The sequence below is a fragment of the Triticum urartu genome, chromosome 5 (genome assembly GCF_003073215.2).
Source record: "Triticum urartu cultivar G1812 chromosome 5, Tu2.1, whole genome shotgun sequence".
NCBI classification, from domain to species: domain Eukaryota; kingdom Viridiplantae; phylum Streptophyta; class Magnoliopsida; order Poales; family Poaceae; genus Triticum; species Triticum urartu.
In genome coordinates, this window is record NC_053026.1 from 438,207,459 (window position 1) to 438,223,984 (window position 16,526).

The window sequence follows — 16,526 nt, forward strand, 5'->3', positions numbered from 1 at the left end:
CGCCATCGGCCTCTCGCCGTCCGTTCAGATCTTTCCGCCCCCGGCCGGCGAGGCCACACCGCCGCACCTCTCTCTCACACGTGCCTCCCAGCCCCAGCCGCCGCGAGCGCAGCGCAGGGACGGCCGCGTCCACCCGCTCCGACGCTGACCTGTGGGCCTTCCCCCAGATAAAGCCAAGCCCAGCGACGCCAACAACTCCTCGTCCTCCTCCTCGTGGACTCCCCCCAAAACTAAACCCTCTTCTCTCTTCGGAGTTGGATGCGCCGCCCGTGACCAGCGAGCCGCCGCCAGAGCCAGCCCACCGCGACCGCGACCTCCGGCGGAGATGGCGTCCATCTCCGGCGCGGCGGCGCCGCCCTCCTCCTCCTCCGCGTGCCGGCTGCGGCTGCGGAGGCAGCTCCTCATGCGCCCCTCCCACCTCCGCCTCCGCGCGCCCCATTCCATCGCGGACCTCTCCCGCTCCTCCGGCTCCCCCCACGCCCCGGCCCCGCCGCTCGCGTCCAGGGCGCCGGGCCAGGGCGGCGGCGCTGCGGTCGAGAAGGACCCGATCAAGCTCTGGGACCGCTACGTCGAGTGGCTCTACCAGCACAAGCAGCTGGGCCTCTTCGTCGACGTCAGCCGGATGGGCTTCACCGACGACTTCCTCCTGCAGATGGAGCCGCTCATGCAGCGCGCCTTCGTCGCCATGGGGGAGCTCGAGAAGGGCGCCATCGCCAACCCCGACGAGGGCCGCATGGTGGGCCACTACTGGCTCCGCGACCCCGGCCTCGCCCCCAACTCCTTCCTCCGCACCAAGATCGAGAAGACCGTCGACCACATCCTCGCCTTCTCCCAGGACGTCGTCTCTGGCAAGGTCAGCGCATTTCACTGCATTTTATTTTTCATACAATTGATTGAATTGTTGCTACTCCTGAGGTCTGAGGAGTATATATAGGGTTGATAAGGAGTATGTGAGTTTGTGATGCAATGGCATCACTCTTGTGTATTTATATCTCTGCCATGATATTAAAGCTTAATTTTAGGGGTGGGCTGAGGCAATGCAATTACTTATAGTCAGTCAGAGAAAGAGTGCCAGTGGTAACTAGCTTTAGTTGTCTAGCAAGGCACCTAGAAGCATTCGCGATGGAATTATCAGAAGTTGAGCGTCCAGGATTTTGTTGTACAATTCTGTTGCTGTGATATGCCATCCATGAGGAAGTCTTGAGTATGTTTGTGCGTAAGCATGCTCTGTCATTGTAATACACACACGCAAGCGCACGCACACACAGTTTGGAGATTGGCTTGCTTGTATTTTAGGGAATATGCATCATACAAGAGATGGATGCCGATTATGTTAAGCCTATTCAGGCTTTTCCTACCTTCACTTTTAATCATCAGTTCACTACAAGCTCTTACAAGCCAGTTTTGCTATAAAAATGCAGATTAAACCTCCGTCGTCTCAGGCTGGTCGTTTTACTCAAATACTCTCTATAGGAATTGGAGGATCATCTTTGGGGCCTCAATTTGTTTCTGAGGCACTTGCGCCTGATAACCCCCCATTGAAGGTATTGTCCCGAGTTCTCTAATCTGCGCTATGTACCTTGATTGCATTTTTCCATTCTGTGTATTTAGGTGTGTTTCAAGCACTGTAAGCATTACCTTTTTTTTCTGCTTGATATCAGATACGATTTATTGACAACACCGACCCTGCTGGAATTGATCATCAAATTGCTCAACTAGGGGAGGAACTTAAATCTACTCTTGTAATTGTAATCTCTAAGGTACATATATAGTTCCTATATCTCCTTATTATGCCCCTCTTTTCCCATTGCTATTAGATACTTGTTCGCATCACATGCTTGTTTATACGTACAGAGTGGTGGTACACCTGAAACCCGGAATGGTCTACTAGAAGTACAAAAAGCCTTCAGAGATGCTGGACTGGATTTTTCAAAACAGGTTTTGACCTCAGTTCTTTTTTCCCCTTTTGCATGTTAATTCATATATTGAAATGGCAAATGTTGTATGTTGGGCTAATCTTTAACTGCAAGCAGTGAATATTACTCTGGACTGCTAATTTACTATAGATGCTGATGCCATCCTATCAGGGTTGTGAGGTACACTGAAATGATTTGTCTCATGTTTCATGTACAGACTAGTGACAAGGAGAGAATCTGTATGAACTGCCCTGGATCCAGTTCTTACCGCGTTTGTAGTATTTTAGTTGTGTCGTATAACTCGATTCTCTATGGATTTGATGCATCAATACATAATTTTGTGGTCATTGTCATTGCTCAATAAGTAAGCATTCATCTTGATAATACAATTGATTTTTCTAAACCAGTATGAAAACTGTGCATAAGACAATCATACAATTTTTTAAGACGGAAACAGATTGCTCTCACGGCCTTATTGTAAAACAATTGATATCTGATGACACATCTGTTTTGCAGGGTGTTGCAATCACTCAAGAAAATTCTCTATTAGATAACACTGCCAGAATAGAGGGATGGTTAGATCGATTTCCTATGTTTGACTGGGTTGGTGGTAGAACATCAGAATTGTCAGCGGTGGGGTTACTTCCAGCTGCATTACAGGTCAGTGCCTTCCACTTTCCCGTGTTGCAGAGAAGCGGACTTCCATGAAATTCCATATTAATATGAGTGGTTTTTGACACTTAACAGGGTATTGATGTCAAGGAAATGCTAGTTGGTGCAGCACTAATGGATGAGGAAACCAGGAACACTGTGGTATGGATTTAGATGTATAGACTAGTTTGGTCATATGATATGACTATGGAGATGTCTCAAATATTGCTTTGCACTTATCCAGGTTAAGGAAAATCCAGCAGCATTACTTGCGTTATCTTGGTATTGGGCTACAGATGGAATAGGCAGTAAGGTTTGTGTCTTCATTGGTTACAATTTATGTCGAGGTTTCTGATTTCAGTACTTTGCTTACTAGTGACTTTATCCCTCTTCCAGGATATGGTTGTACTTCCTTACAAGGATAGTCTGCTACTTTTGAGTAGATATTTACAACAACTTGTCATGGAATCTCTTGGGAAAGAATTTGACCTTGACGGCAATCGGGTATGTATCCTTGCTTCTCTACTCCCAGTACCTGATGTTCTGTATCTACACTACCAGCTGCCAGATTTTATGCTCAGCTGTGTGCTTTGTTAAGCATATAAAATTTTAATGTCAGGTTAATCAAGGGCTAACGGTATATGGTAACAAAGGAAGCACAGACCAACATGCGTAAGTTCACACTTATTTTTTTACATTACTTACTGTGGTTAAAGTGCAACTTTTACTAAACTGTCTATGGTTTCAGTTACATTCAACAGCTAAGAGAAGGGGTGCACAACTTCTTCGTTACTTTTATCGAGGTTTTGCGTGACAGGCCTCCAGGTCATGATTGGGAGCTTGAACCTGGAGTCACATGTGGTGACTACTTGTTTGGGATGTTGCAGGTTTGTCTTCAGAGTTCAGATTTTAAGACATATAATTATGTTAATTTGTGCACTAGTATACGGTGATTAATGACAGAGGAAACCTATACCTCGCAGGGTACACGCTCTGCTCTTTATTCTAATGACCGAGAGTCCATCTCCGTTACTGTGGAAGAAGTAACTCCCAGAGCTGTTGGAGCACTGGTTGCACTCTATGAACGTGCAGTTGGAATTTATGCTTCTTTAGTAAACATCAACGCATATCATCAGCCTGGTACTATCCTCAAGATGCACTAGTATTGCTCATGATTCATAACTTATTATTGTCATTCTTATCATTATATATGCTGTATGATGCAGGTGTCGAGGCAGGGAAAAAAGCAGCAGGAGAGGTATTGGCCCTTCAGAAAAGGGTGCTGACTGTTCTCAATGAGGCCAGGTATGAAGTCTCTTACTCCCTCTGTATCAAAATATAAGACGTGTTTTGACAGGGAGTATTACATTTTTTGTTCTTTGATGAAGCTGTACTTGTTTGCGTAGTATTCCAGGCAATGTTTAGATTACATAGTATGCATGCCCTCTGTTACCTGCCGAATGTCTCTTGGGTAACTGAAAATGTTTAGATTAATCTAGATTTCAGAAATTCTTCATGGATTATGATTGACAGTTACATGCCATCAGATAGCTAGACTGCTGCTTGAACAGGCGGACTTGAAAAGCCACCTACAGATGCTTCATGCCCAATCATTCCGGATAACGCTTGCATCCTTTGTCTTACCGCAGCTGCTGGCACAGAGTTAGCCAATGCTTATTCCTCAGATACTGTCATTGTTTCTTCTCCGAGAAAAGAAGTTGACGACCCGTAGGCCTTCCACCTCGACGTGGCATTGCTCCGTCAGGCTTTTGCCCATTGCGGAAAATTCCCCACTGCTGCTACCCGTAGGAGTCTGGGCTGTGTCTCAGTCCCAGTGTGGCTGGCTGATCATCCTCTCGGACAAGCTACTGAACCCTTATTGAAGTAGGGCACGCTACGGCAACACAGGACTGACGGGGTGGGGGACTTGCTGTCTACTTGGCAAGCCTTCACTGCCCCCTTCTGTAACTTCCCTTCTTTCGTCCGTCCACGAGACAGTCAAAAGAAAGAGAAAAAGGGGCGGCTACAATGCAGGAGTCGTGGCGGTTGTATGCCACAAGGTCCCTATAGACAAGGGGTCAAGTGAATCATCACTTTTGGGCGCAGGCAGCCCTCTACCGTCCATCCCATTGCATTCCTCTCAGAGCACTGTACTGTCTCAGACCAGATACATCTAAAGCTTAGGTGTGCTAGATTTTCTGTTTATGGACTAAACTTGCTTATCATTTGCGACCATTTTCCCGACCAGATACATCTAAAGCTTAGGTGTGCTAGATTTTCTGTTTATGGACTAAACTTGCTTATCATTTGCGACCATTTTCCCGACCAGATACATCTAAAGCTTAGGTGTGCTAGATTTTCTGTTTATGGACTAAACTTGCTTATCATTTGCGACCATTTTCCCGACCAGATACATCTAAAGCTTAGGTGTGCTAGATTTTCTGTTTATGGTCTATCCTTGCATTCCTCTCAGAGCACTGTACTGTCTCAGACCAGATACATCTAAAGCTTAGGTGTGCTAGATTTTCTGTTTATGGACTAAACTTGCTTATCATTTGCGACCATTTTCCCGACCAGATACATCTAAAGCTTAGGTGTGCTAGATTTTCTGTTTATGGACTAAACTTGCTTATCATTTGCGACCATTTTCCCGAAGGCCATCAGAACCATTAATGCACTTTGGCCCAAAGGGAGTCCTATTACAGTTTTTGTTGACCCTGCTGAACCATTGATGCTGCAACCAAATGCTGCCCCACTCGGTTAAATTTGACTAACTCGCAGTCATGGTTTGCACTTTACCCTATGACAAGCATCTCTTATTGCTAGTTTCGCTGCAATGTGCTTTCAATTTCAGCACATCACAGAATTCCAGGTTATTACCAGAACTGCTGAAGACTGAAATATTGTTGACTTATGCCTGTACTTTGACTTCCATTGATTAATCCTATGAATGCTCCTTCTGGAGGTACTTATATTCCTGTTGGTCACATATGTTTCTTGTTCTCTTTCAGCTGCAAAGACCCTGCTGAACCATTGACCCTGGAGCAAATCGCAGATCGTTGCCATTGCCCTAAAGATGTAATTTCACCTTTCTCATGCCTTATGTTTTTTGCCAACTTCTATTTTGCAATATCTTAACTCATGCATTATGTTCTTTATTTGCATCAGATTGAGATGATATACAAAATAATTCAGCACATGGCAGCCAACGATAGAGCACTTATAGCGGAAGGTAGCTGCGGTTCTCCTCGGAGCGTCAAGGTTTACCTTGGAGAATGCAATGTAGACGACCTATGATTATTCCCTTCATCTTTGCGTTTTGGATCTGTGTAAAATTGGGTGGGTCTCCTAGAATAAAAGGAACAACACCAGTGGCTGGGCTTGTGTGCTCCAGATGTGCCATTAGTTTCTTATTTGGTTGTGATGGCGCGATTGCTCCTTGTGCTTTAGGGTACAGATTTTCGGTTTTAAGTGCCACCAGTTACAAAACAATGGAGATGTTACCGAGTTTCAATATCACCACTGTATTCTGTCAAGCTCCATTCGACACACATGTGGTAGTACAATTGTTTGCACTCAATTGAGCATATTCCTTTTCTGGCACGGAAATAAAAATATCAAAACAAGTGTGCATATTCATTTGGTGCAGTTCATTCACAAAGTTTATTCTGGCACAATGCAATGTTGTTGACATGAATGTCATATTTACATTTTGGGGATACATATGCCGAGCTTCAGTTGCCGCACACAGCCAGATGAATGGCCTATTTACATTCTAGCACCAACGTAATTTATTTAAATGGGCTTCCGCGCCTTCAATCAACAAACCTAAACGCTAAGCCTCAATCCTTCAAACATCCCAACAGACATACTCTAGACCTCAATTCTTCAATCGGCAGTAATATCAACTACTCGGACATTTCCAACCAATGTGGTATCCTTTACCTAAATAAATGTAGCACGCCAGTTACAACAATCACCACCACCCATCACTCACAGGAACTTGGACACCACACGCCAGGACATCTGAATGGCTGTGCCTGCTGCCTTAAGAATTGATTGGTTATTGTAGATGCTGTTACCATGAAAAATGTGCACTGCAATCAGATTACACAGGATATGTATTATGCATACATGCAGTACTTACAAATGAAATAAGGCTGTTAATATTTATGATTTAGATGAATTTTTTTAAGGGTATGACTGTCCCTTGTCCGAACCGGTCCCATTCCCAATTGATGCCTCAATATGGCAATCTTACATACGCCAGAACCAGTCTAGATTTGTTGGCTCCATCAGATACTGGAAGTGATCAATCATGGAGCCAACACATATAACATATTTGCTCCCAGGGTTAGTTAGGACTAGTGAAGACCAATAGAGCATAACCTCTCTTCAGGAGCATTTTGAAGCTTCAGTATGTAACTCACTAGATTGGAAGGGATTACATAACGGCTGACTAAGACAAACTCTGAAGGCATAGCTGGCAGCATATTTGACTATGCTCAGCAGCTTGTGTGCTTTGTGAGATGAAATTGACAGAAAACTAATTTGCAGTATTTCCATCGGGAACCCAAGCTTACCAACAAGCTATGCAGGTTGGGTCAACATTTCTTGAAAGTTCATGCCCAGGGTTAGTGGAATAACTTACCCAACAGCTGTAGCACCCCATGAAGCTACATTATAAATGACTTTTGTCCCATCCCATGCCTTCCGAAGTTTGCCTTTTCTCTTCTCGGCTGAAAATGTCTTCTTAAGGGCTGGCAGAAGAGCGGTGATGAAGTTCAGCATCAGAACTTTTATTGAAATGATTCGAGTAATCATTCTGATGAACAAAGAAAAGAGAGAGCAAACCTTTCTGAAGTCGATCAGGAGATAATTCCTGTAGAACATGAGATATTCATGGATCAGATGTATAGATCAACTCACATACATGAAAAGAAATGACTCGGTAAAAAAACACTGATATATTATAGAGAAGAGCAGCACAAGTATAAAGTCCGGAACATGGTAACTGGGGCATCTCTTATAGAGAGATGTGGTGACACGGAAATGAACCAATTTTTCTCAAATATACTGATTATCATGTGGACAGACGTTAAATCAATGATTGTTTATTGCATCAAACCACATCATAAGGGAACAGGAACGAAGGTATCGAGGTGATGATAGAATCACATTCCTACCTTGGTTTTTGTAAGTGTTGATAAGTATGTGGCTACAAAGAAAGCTATCCCTTCAGCTGCATCCTCTGGCTTAACAAGAACATATCCATTGTCGTCATCATCTTCCCACACATCTCCCGCCTTTATTACATCCCATGATTTATCCAATTCAACTGTGGCAAAGAACATCGAATGAACTTTAGAGTATCGCAACTCTATTTCAAGAAATGTTAAATAAAAAGATATGCGAAACACAACATTCCACTGCATTAGTTATTTTAGGTGTCCATACTTAGATACATTAGGCACTACCAGCAGTAATAACTAACAAAGTAACAAGTGCATTCAGTAGAGGCATACCCGCACCATTTTGACATACAGACTTTTGAATTTCATGGAACTCCTGAAGAAATTCTGGTGACTCAAACCTAGATTTAAGGAGATCAAACACCTGCAAGGTGAAAGCAAGCCGTTCAGACTTCAGAGTGTTGGGACAGCTAACAGCTTCATAGCACATGAGCTATAATAAAAACTCTCCATGATCTCCCTCATATCACTCGAGAAAATAAAACCAAAGTGACATGAGATTGTTCGGCACACATTCTAAATGGCAAGGGTGGGGATAACGTGCAAAACAGAAAAATGGTTGCACGTGCTATACTGATCCTTGATCCTCACCCCCTGTTAACGGCAGTTATATTCCTAGTTTATGAATACTAGGAAGATGTTTAGCCTAAACCATCACATTCCACTATTCCACCATCACAGATGTCAACATCTTTATTTTGGATAACCTCACTGCATCTGATCCTGCTTCTAATAAAAGGACATCTTTCCATGGTAGGCTATCTGACTCCGGATGTTCACAACTAGTCCGCAGTCAGCACTCACCAAGCAGAGGAACCACAGACAAATATGAGAACAGTAGCATCGAAGCACTTTTTAACTAGTTACGGAAACAAAGGTACCCCCAATTCAGATCCAGATGGCTAATAACCGATCAAGTTAGTTCGACAAACCTGAAATAACGAGAACTTGGTCGAATTACCGCAATTGCTCAACAGTTACACGCCAATTAATGCAATTCATTAAAGCCTCGTGCGCTGAATTTTCAGGCTCGAAGTCCCAAACCTCGCCGCATCCGTACCGTACCTGGTCCGTGGCGCGGTCGGAGTCGCTGGCCATCGAAGCCGCCGAGTCACCGTCGTCGTCGTCGTCTCCGCCGCCCTCGCCGTCCCCGTACTCGGGCGCCTCGGAGCCGGCGTCCGCGTCGGAGAGCGAGGCGCCGAGATCGGCGTCGCCCATCCCGTCGAGCGTCTGCCGGAGCTCCTGCAGGAGCGCCTCCAGCCTCTGGCGCCGCAGCCGGACCTTCGTCGGCGGCCGCCGCGGGGGCGGGGGCGGCGCCGCCGGCGAGGAGGTGGAGGGCTGCTCCATCGGGGGAAACCCTATCGCCGGAGGAGGAGGAGGAGGCGACGCCGGACTGGGCTTTGCGTGGCGTCTTCTGCTACTAATTGCTTTGCTTTTGCTACATGGACAGACGAGACGTGGTGTTTTCCGTGCGATGATTGGATTATTAACCGGAAAGGTGTTTTTGCTGCTTCGGTTTCGTCTCCGACGGTGCTTCCTCCTTGCACACGGTGTTCACTACTAAGTATGCACATGCAACACACGTCTATTTAGATTAATAAATATGCACGTGTAACATACGTCTATTTAAATTAACACATTATACTAAACTTAATACAAAACAATTTATTAATAAATTTGAAGTTTCCCTATAAAGTACACAATCTTTTATTCTCAACTCGTACAAATAGTTTGAAATATCATTTCTCCTTAATCAACATGTCTCCTGTAATTAAAGACCATCCATTTTTCTTAATGTATAAAACTCAAAATTATTTAGAAGATTTATCATGATTTTCCCTACGCACACATTTATGCAAGTATAATTAAAAACATTAACGTGTGCATCAAGAGCGACCTTTCGATATGTCCACGTCGACACAGGTATACACTATTTTTTGTTGTGTGGGCTTATGGGTTTGGCAGGAGTGCCTTCTCCTTCTCTTGTTTTGAGTGGGCCACGCCTTGTTGGATGTTCATTGGGAAAAGGGAAGAATAATAAGAAGACAGAGAGAAAGAGCGGGGCACTCACACAATCCTCCCTCACCGCTGTCTCGTCTCCTCCGCGGCTTGGCCGCCTTCGCCTCCCCTCCCACCTCAGCGCCGCTGCCTCCATCTGCTCCGCCTCGCTCTACTCGATCCGTCCCTCTGCGTGCCACGCCGTCTCCACAGGGTCCAGCCTCCTCCGGAGCCGATCTCTCCGCTGAGCACGCCCCGCGCGGCCGTTGCTGCTGAGGGCTCCTCGGGGCCGCTGCAGCCGGGGAGGCGGCCTGCGGGAGGGCCCTAAATGTGGCCGACGACTCCATCCCCGGTCGCATATGGCGGCGGTCAGCCCAGCTCCGCCTCTTCCAGCCCATCTTCTTGGTATGCATCTGAATGCCTAAAGAAGGTGTCTGGCATTATTGATTCCTTTGGAGGTAATTTGCTTTCAAAGTTCTTGTGTGCTGACAAGTCTAATTATTATCCATACATCAGGGCATCATTGGTAGTGAAGGACTCCTGCAGCTGTGAAATATTAGCAGAGGAAAATCTATATGGTTTGAAGGGTTCAGATTCATAATCTGATAGTATTAGGACCCTTGATCCTTCAGCCATTATGAGATTTCAAGGCAGATAGTGCAACTTGTACTGTTTACCTTGATTAAATCAATGCCTTCTGTAGCTTAAGGTTTAATTAGCAGACTACTAATGCTTTGGTAATCTCCTTTCTGAATTCCATACTTGGTACAACAATGTTCCTCACCCAGTCACCCCGAACTGGTGGAATATAAGAAGGATCAGAACTGGGACACAATGTCCGTCGATTATCTTGTTTTCCCTGGAGGCGGAACTCAATTCAAATATGATGTTGCAAGATACATACAGTTTGTAGAACAGGTAGATATTACTATGCCACCTTGATCTACATTTGAACATGTTAACTTTGCAAGAAAATTCCAAGTACTTATATTGCCAAGTAAGTTCTGTGTACTTGTGAATGCAGATGCTTCTTGTGTGTATGTTTGCCGATGTTCAGTATTTTCTTTGGTAACATTGAGACTTTAGGAGTGAATATACACGCTGTGCAATCACATCCAACAGTAATAACACCAGTTGCAAAATAAAACTATTGTATTTGTTTCAGTTGAGATCCTAAACTATATTAATATGTTATATAGCCAGCTTCATGTTAACATGTTCCTGCTTTTTCTTGCGGTGAAGTCAAGAGCTTTTTATTTATTATCAAGTTCTGGATACAATCAGCCTTTTGTTAGTTTCATGTTGTTAGTTTGACCCTGTTTTAACAAGCAGAATTTAGAAGAAAAAAATGTACTAATGCACACAAGAAGAGGGGATAACAGAGGATGCTGGTGATGTGGATTATAACATTTCCCCCTGCTCATATGGAAACAATATTGAGGATACCACCCTCCCTACCCAAATATTATGTGCAGTTTTTCTCACTTATTCTCTAAAAAAACTGCCGCATAAATCTATTTTAATTTAAGCAAATCAATCTATGCTTTTTCCTAGGTGCTACGTGACTTCACTGGTCGCATTATTGATTGAGATTTTGAGTATGACAACTTCACAAAAATGGTTCGCTTGCTATCGTCTTGATGATCTTGAATTTTAGTTTGTTCTTTGAATTTACGGTTTCAAATTTTATCCCACTTGATAAGTTTGAACTTTGGTCGAAGAACTTGGTTATTCTTGTTCTGATTGTTGACACATGTACTTAATTGACTACAAGCATGTCATTCATATGATTGATACAATACATTGCCTGCTTCATTCTGTTGGAAGAGGGATAGGTGTGCCTTAATGCAGACTGTATATGCATCCTTGGTAGAATAATGTATGCATGTAGTGATGCAACTACGTGTACAAATCTGGGAGAACATGCATTCTTTCTCCCCTTTCTAGCAATTTACCACCACATAGTGGTTGTCCCAGGCATGTGTTTTTCCTAGATGCATGTGATGTTCCTTTCCTTTTCTCCCTGACTTGTTTATGGGCCTCTAGAGAAATTTATTCAAGGAATTGTTTTCAAAGGATCTATTCTAAAGAACTCTTTTTTTTTACTCCTGGATAGGCACAAAAAATCACGTGCTACAAAGGCTAGCTTCATAGTGTCCATGGCATGTTGATGGCTAGCTCTACTGCGTGTAAAAAACCGGAATTCAATCATTTTTTCTCTTTTCTAGAAAGATAAGAACAATATCCAGTGTGATTCTCTTCTTATGTACCAGCTTCAGCGTGGAGCTCGAAGGCTGCTACTATTACTTCTTGCGCTATTATTTGGCAACCTACTGCTGCAGTCTCCAGAGATGACACCATTAGTATGGGTCAGTTGCATTGGTGACGCTGAGCACAAAACTGTAAATCCACTCCCTTTTGCTCTGGACTGTGTATGTGGTAAGAACTTGTACCCTACCAGGCCTGGGGCGTAAGCAGTAGGGGAAGGAGGGAGCTGGGCGAGGCGATGAGCGGCCACGCCGGCGGTTGGGCACCGTCACGGAAGAGGAGGGAGATGGCGGCGGCTAGGGTTCCGGCTCCTCCGGGAGCCGGGCAATAGAGATAATAATTTTCTTATTGCTTGATTCCAAACAGAGTCTTACAGCCTATATTTATAACCTAGATAACTTGCATAAGAATTAATCTAAGATAACTTGTGGGCTAAGATTGCCCGGTGGGCCTAGCTAAATCGGCCATAACACTTCTCCCCGCCTGCACAAACAGCTCGTCCTCGAGCTGTAAGGTGGGGAAGCGCTTGCGGAACTCTTTGAAGTGATCAACCAGCGTCAAACACCCTCTCGACAGCTGGGGAGGCCAGGTCGGCGGCGACGGCGTCCTCCGGAATGTAGTCTGCAACCTCCAGGTAGAAGAGTCGCGGGCAAGCATGACCGGGCGTGTAGGGCCCGTCGCAGTTGAAGCACAACCCTTGGCGGCGACGCTCGAGTAGCTCGGCTGAGGTGAGCCGGCGGAACGGGCGCACCGCGGTAACGGCGAGGGGTGCCGCAGAAGGCTGTGCAGGCCGACCCTGTGCGGAATTCGGCCCGGGTAGCGACCCAGCGGTCCGAGATGGTGATTCCTGCTGGATGGCCACCGCGCGGCGCTCGAAAGCGCGGGCGTATGTAACATCCCAAATTTTCAATTTAGAATGTTATACATTAGATCATCATGCATATCATATTTTATTTTGCATTTTGGTTGATCCTACAAATTCTACGCAACTCCATGACCCACGGAGAGTTGGGGATTTCGTTATTTTCATTTTTGAGTTCTCTCAAATTTTGAGAATAGGATCATTTGATTTATTTATTTTACCATCAATTATTTCTATTACAAAAATATGAGAGAGGGAATAAAATGACTTTCTCAAAATAAAGAAGTATTGAGGATTTAATAATAAAATCAAATAAAATTTTATTTCGGAGTTTTTTGGTGTTTTATTTGAATTTAGGAGAAATGTGCATTTTTCAAAATTGCATTTAGGGCCCGAATAAATGTTCACCTTGTGCGGCTTGATTTTAGAAGCCCGTGAAAATTTATTTCGGAATTTTTGGAGTCCTTTAGTATTTCTTTTTATTTTTCTTCCGAGCGAAATAAAATAAAAGAAAAGAATCGACTTCGGGCCGTACCCGAGCGGGATACCGCCCGGGGGCAGCCTTTAAATAGCGCCGCCACAGCCCATCAGCCCCGCCTCGATCCGCGCGCGCCGCCGGATTTCCGCCGCCGAGGTTCGTCGCGCCTCGTTTTCCGTGCCGAAAAAAAGAGAGAAAAAAATATTCGGCGTTCGTCGTTGTTCTTTTTCTTGGATTAAATCCGCGATTTTTCTGATCGAGATTCCTGATCCGATTTTCGTTTTAGTTTAACTTTTCGCTCATTTATCGAAATCAGGCGATTCAAGCGCCTAGGGATTCGTCTCGAAACCCTCTATCCGTTTAACCAACTTAAACAAGTTTTTGCTACTGTAAAATTTGCCTAGATCCAGATTACTAGAACGAAGTTGTTTTCTTTCGCCGTTTGACTTTCGTTGCTTCGTTCGATTTGATTCTTTTTGCCAACCGGAGTTCTTAAGTTGAACCTTCTGGTTAGATCTCTTATTTGAATTTTACCCGTGCATTAGATGAGTACTTATTGTATGCTTGTTTGTTTGTCTGCGATAGAATACCCGGAGTGTGTCGCCTGTTATTTCGAATCGTTAGGTTTCGTGGATCATCAGCAAGGCAAGTAACACTTTGATCATACCTTTTCTGCTACCCAGATTTATTGCATTAGATCAATCCTCAAACATTGCATAATTAGGATCTAATTAAATTGTGGGATGGGAAGTAGATGAGGTAATACCTATTACCTGTTTATTATCAAACCTTTGGGAGTTACTTCTACGTTTGCTTATTATGCCATGCTATGCTAGTAGACGTGGATTGGGTGAGTGAAATCCATGACAGATGTGAGATTGTTAATTAATGACTTATCTAAGGTGGCAACTTAAACACACATCTGGGTGGATTGAGGCACCTGGGTATTTCAGGACTTGCCTGTTTTCTTTTGGACCGCCACCCAGGCTCAAAGGGATCATGAGACTATTCATACTAGAAACTTCCGTGTGCAGCCACAAGCTATTATGGGCTCTAGTATAGTTGACTAAGTCGTGCGAACTCTTACAGTGGTAGACTAGCAGATGTAGGGGATGTAGGTGGTACGGTCTACCCATCGTAAGTTGCTAGCGCTTCTGAAAGACTATGTCTCGGTCATCCGTCTTCTCAAACCCCATGTAATGCGAGAAACCAAACGGAGGCGGTCGAGTCTTGTGGGGAAAAGTGCGCAAACCTCTGCAGAGTGTAATAAACTAATCATGGTTAGCCGTGTCCCCGGTTATGGACATCTTGAGTATCTAGTACTTGGATTTTCATGTGAATCTCAACATGTTACCCTAAATTAATTTTGTGGGCTTTGTTTAATGATGATGCTTAATTGGGATTGAGAATGCTGTCAACCATTCTCAATGTTTAACAACCACCATGATAGTTAAATAAATCTATTCCTTTGAAGTAGGGAAAAATTGGATTTACGCAAAACTGTAACCATAGAGGTTTCCACCAGCCAAATATGCATATAGTATATCTGTTTCATTCCATTACTCTCTATATGTTACCTTGGCAGCATATTCCATGTGCTGACCCATTTCGGGCTGCAATGTTAATGTTGCAGACTTTTCAGACGACGATTAAGGAGTTTTTAGGTCGTGGTTCTATACTCAGTGATGCCGTTGGAGTTGATGGACTCATTTATCTTTCAAGCCTTCCGCTGTTATCGTTATTAGATTGCCTTAAGCCATATTTGTTTGTAATAAGTTCTCTATGGAGACATTCGATGTAATAAGTGTGTGATTGCTACTCTGCTATAAATCCTCTGAGTACTGTGTGATGTCAGCATTACTGATCCAGGGATGACACCGGAGCACAGAGATCAGACTGTTTGAGGTCTGATCGCTACAGCGTAGTACATGGCCGACTGGAGATCCTGGGGTCCCCGAAGCTCCACGTCCACGCTTCCTAACATCCATTGTTAACTTGTTGTCTATGCTTATTTGTCCCAGGCTCCCAACTGTACCATCACTTTGTGTTGTTGCGTCTCGTAGCACTGTGCTTTTCACCATGTATCTAACAGGGATCAATGCGGAGTAGTTTGCTGGGTGTCGACGCATGGTCGTTGCCGCGTACCCGCCATGCCCAACCATGAGCACGAGTAGATGGAGCAGACATACACACGCGGCCCTGAACACGCAAGGACCTAGAGCATGTGGATGTGACACTAGTGAAAACTCATGGCTCGCAAGCATGTATGTCGTCTTCCACTTCCACTTCGATGCCGCCTACCCTTCTACCCATCCGACCACATTATCTTCATCAACGTTTTGCATGACGAACAATGCCACAGTTTGCGCTGTTGTATGTCCAACGTGCGAAGCTTTTGCAAATCACAGCGGTGCGCGTGGAGGATGGCATGCGTCGCGCGAAATAGGATTGACCTGTTCGAAGTTCATGTTTTTTTTATCTTTTCATATGTAATAACAATTAAAGAAAATTGAATACGACATTTAAAAATATCATTTCAACTCAAAAAAATTATTAAAAATTCCATAAAACCGAAATAATTATATCAGACTTTGGAAAAATATTTTCCATCCATTTTTATAAATCCATATTGTTTCAGAAATTCTATTTTGGGCCTTATAATAATTCCCGAAAAATAATCTCATGGTTCAAATAATGCCAAAATATTTTTCGAGTCCAAATAATATTCACATCATTTTCAGCTATTTTATTTGGAAGAAGTCACTCTATCTCCTTTCATGTTTGAATTGAAAACTGTTTGTTTGAATATTCTAAAATCCAAATAAATTTCAAATGCATCCAATATCCAGACGGAGCACTTTGGGAGAGTCATTTTATCCCCTCTCTTTTCAAATACAAAGTTGAAATGCTACCCAAACAGTCAAACTCTAACAAAGGTGAATGCAAAACAATTATTACACCATAGCGTATTCGAGAAAAAAAGCAATTATTACAAATTTAGATATTTTTTGGGATGTTACATGCAAACTGCGAATCAGTACTACCGGCCCAATCCAAAATCAACCGGGCAATCTCGGAAAGAATCAGGTCCGGTTCAGCAT

At 43.9% G+C, this 16,526-nt stretch overlaps 2 protein-coding genes across 3 annotated transcripts; one reads left to right on the plus strand and one right to left on the minus strand.

Moving 5' to 3' along the window:
- On the plus strand, positions 1–6,103 carry LOC125509611 (glucose-6-phosphate isomerase 1, chloroplastic). Its single transcript, XM_048674618.1, has 14 exons — positions 1–853; positions 1,422–1,544; positions 1,662–1,760; positions 1,855–1,938; positions 2,433–2,576; positions 2,664–2,729; positions 2,812–2,880; positions 2,964–3,071; positions 3,187–3,239; positions 3,316–3,454; positions 3,551–3,707; positions 3,794–3,872; positions 5,579–5,645; positions 5,736–6,103. The coding sequence occupies exons 1-14, from the start codon at positions 326–328 to the stop codon at positions 5,862–5,864; spliced, it is 1,845 nt and encodes a 614-aa protein (XP_048530575.1). The 5' UTR covers positions 1–325; the 3' UTR covers positions 5,865–6,103.
- Positions 6,104–6,206: 103 nt separating this feature from the next.
- Positions 6,207–9,295, minus strand: LOC125509613. 2 transcript variants are annotated; one of them, XM_048674621.1, is made up of 6 exons: positions 8,885–9,295; positions 8,093–8,183; positions 7,754–7,905; positions 7,422–7,449; positions 7,219–7,327; positions 6,207–6,664 (listed from the first exon to the last, which is right to left on the minus strand). In XM_048674621.1, exons 1-6 carry the CDS (start codon positions 9,164–9,166, stop codon positions 6,646–6,648), a joined length of 681 nt encoding a protein of 226 aa, XP_048530578.1. In that variant the 5' UTR covers positions 9,167–9,295; the 3' UTR covers positions 6,207–6,645. The 2 variants fall into 2 exon arrangements, with proteins under 2 accessions (XP_048530578.1, XP_048530577.1); XM_048674620.1 differs by having other exon boundaries at positions 6,207–6,642; positions 8,885–9,292.
- Between the last annotated feature and the right edge of the window lie 7,231 nt (positions 9,296–16,526).

Coding starts and splice junctions, on each gene's coding strand:
- LOC125509611 (XM_048674618.1), top strand. CDS start 326: ATGGCGTCCATCTCCGGCGCGGCGGCGCCGCCCTCCTCCTCCTCCGCG. Junction 854..1,421: donor AGGACGTCGTCTCTGGCAAG/GTCAGCGCATTT, acceptor ATAAAAATGCAG/ATTAAACCTCCGTCGTCTCA. Junction 1,761..1,854: donor TTGTAATTGTAATCTCTAAG/GTACATATATAG, acceptor TTATACGTACAG/AGTGGTGGTACACCTGAAAC.
- LOC125509613 (XM_048674620.1), bottom strand. CDS start 9,166: ATGGAGCAGCCCTCCACCTCCTCGCCGGCGGCGCCGCCCCCGCCCCCG. Junction 7,450..7,753: donor CAACACTTACAAAAACCAAG/GTAGGAATGTGA, acceptor CATGTTCTACAG/GAATTATCTCCTGATCGACT. Junction 7,328..7,421: donor TCCTGATCGACTTCAGAAAG/GTTTGCTCTCTC, acceptor CTCTTCTGCCAG/CCCTTAAGAAGACATTTTCA.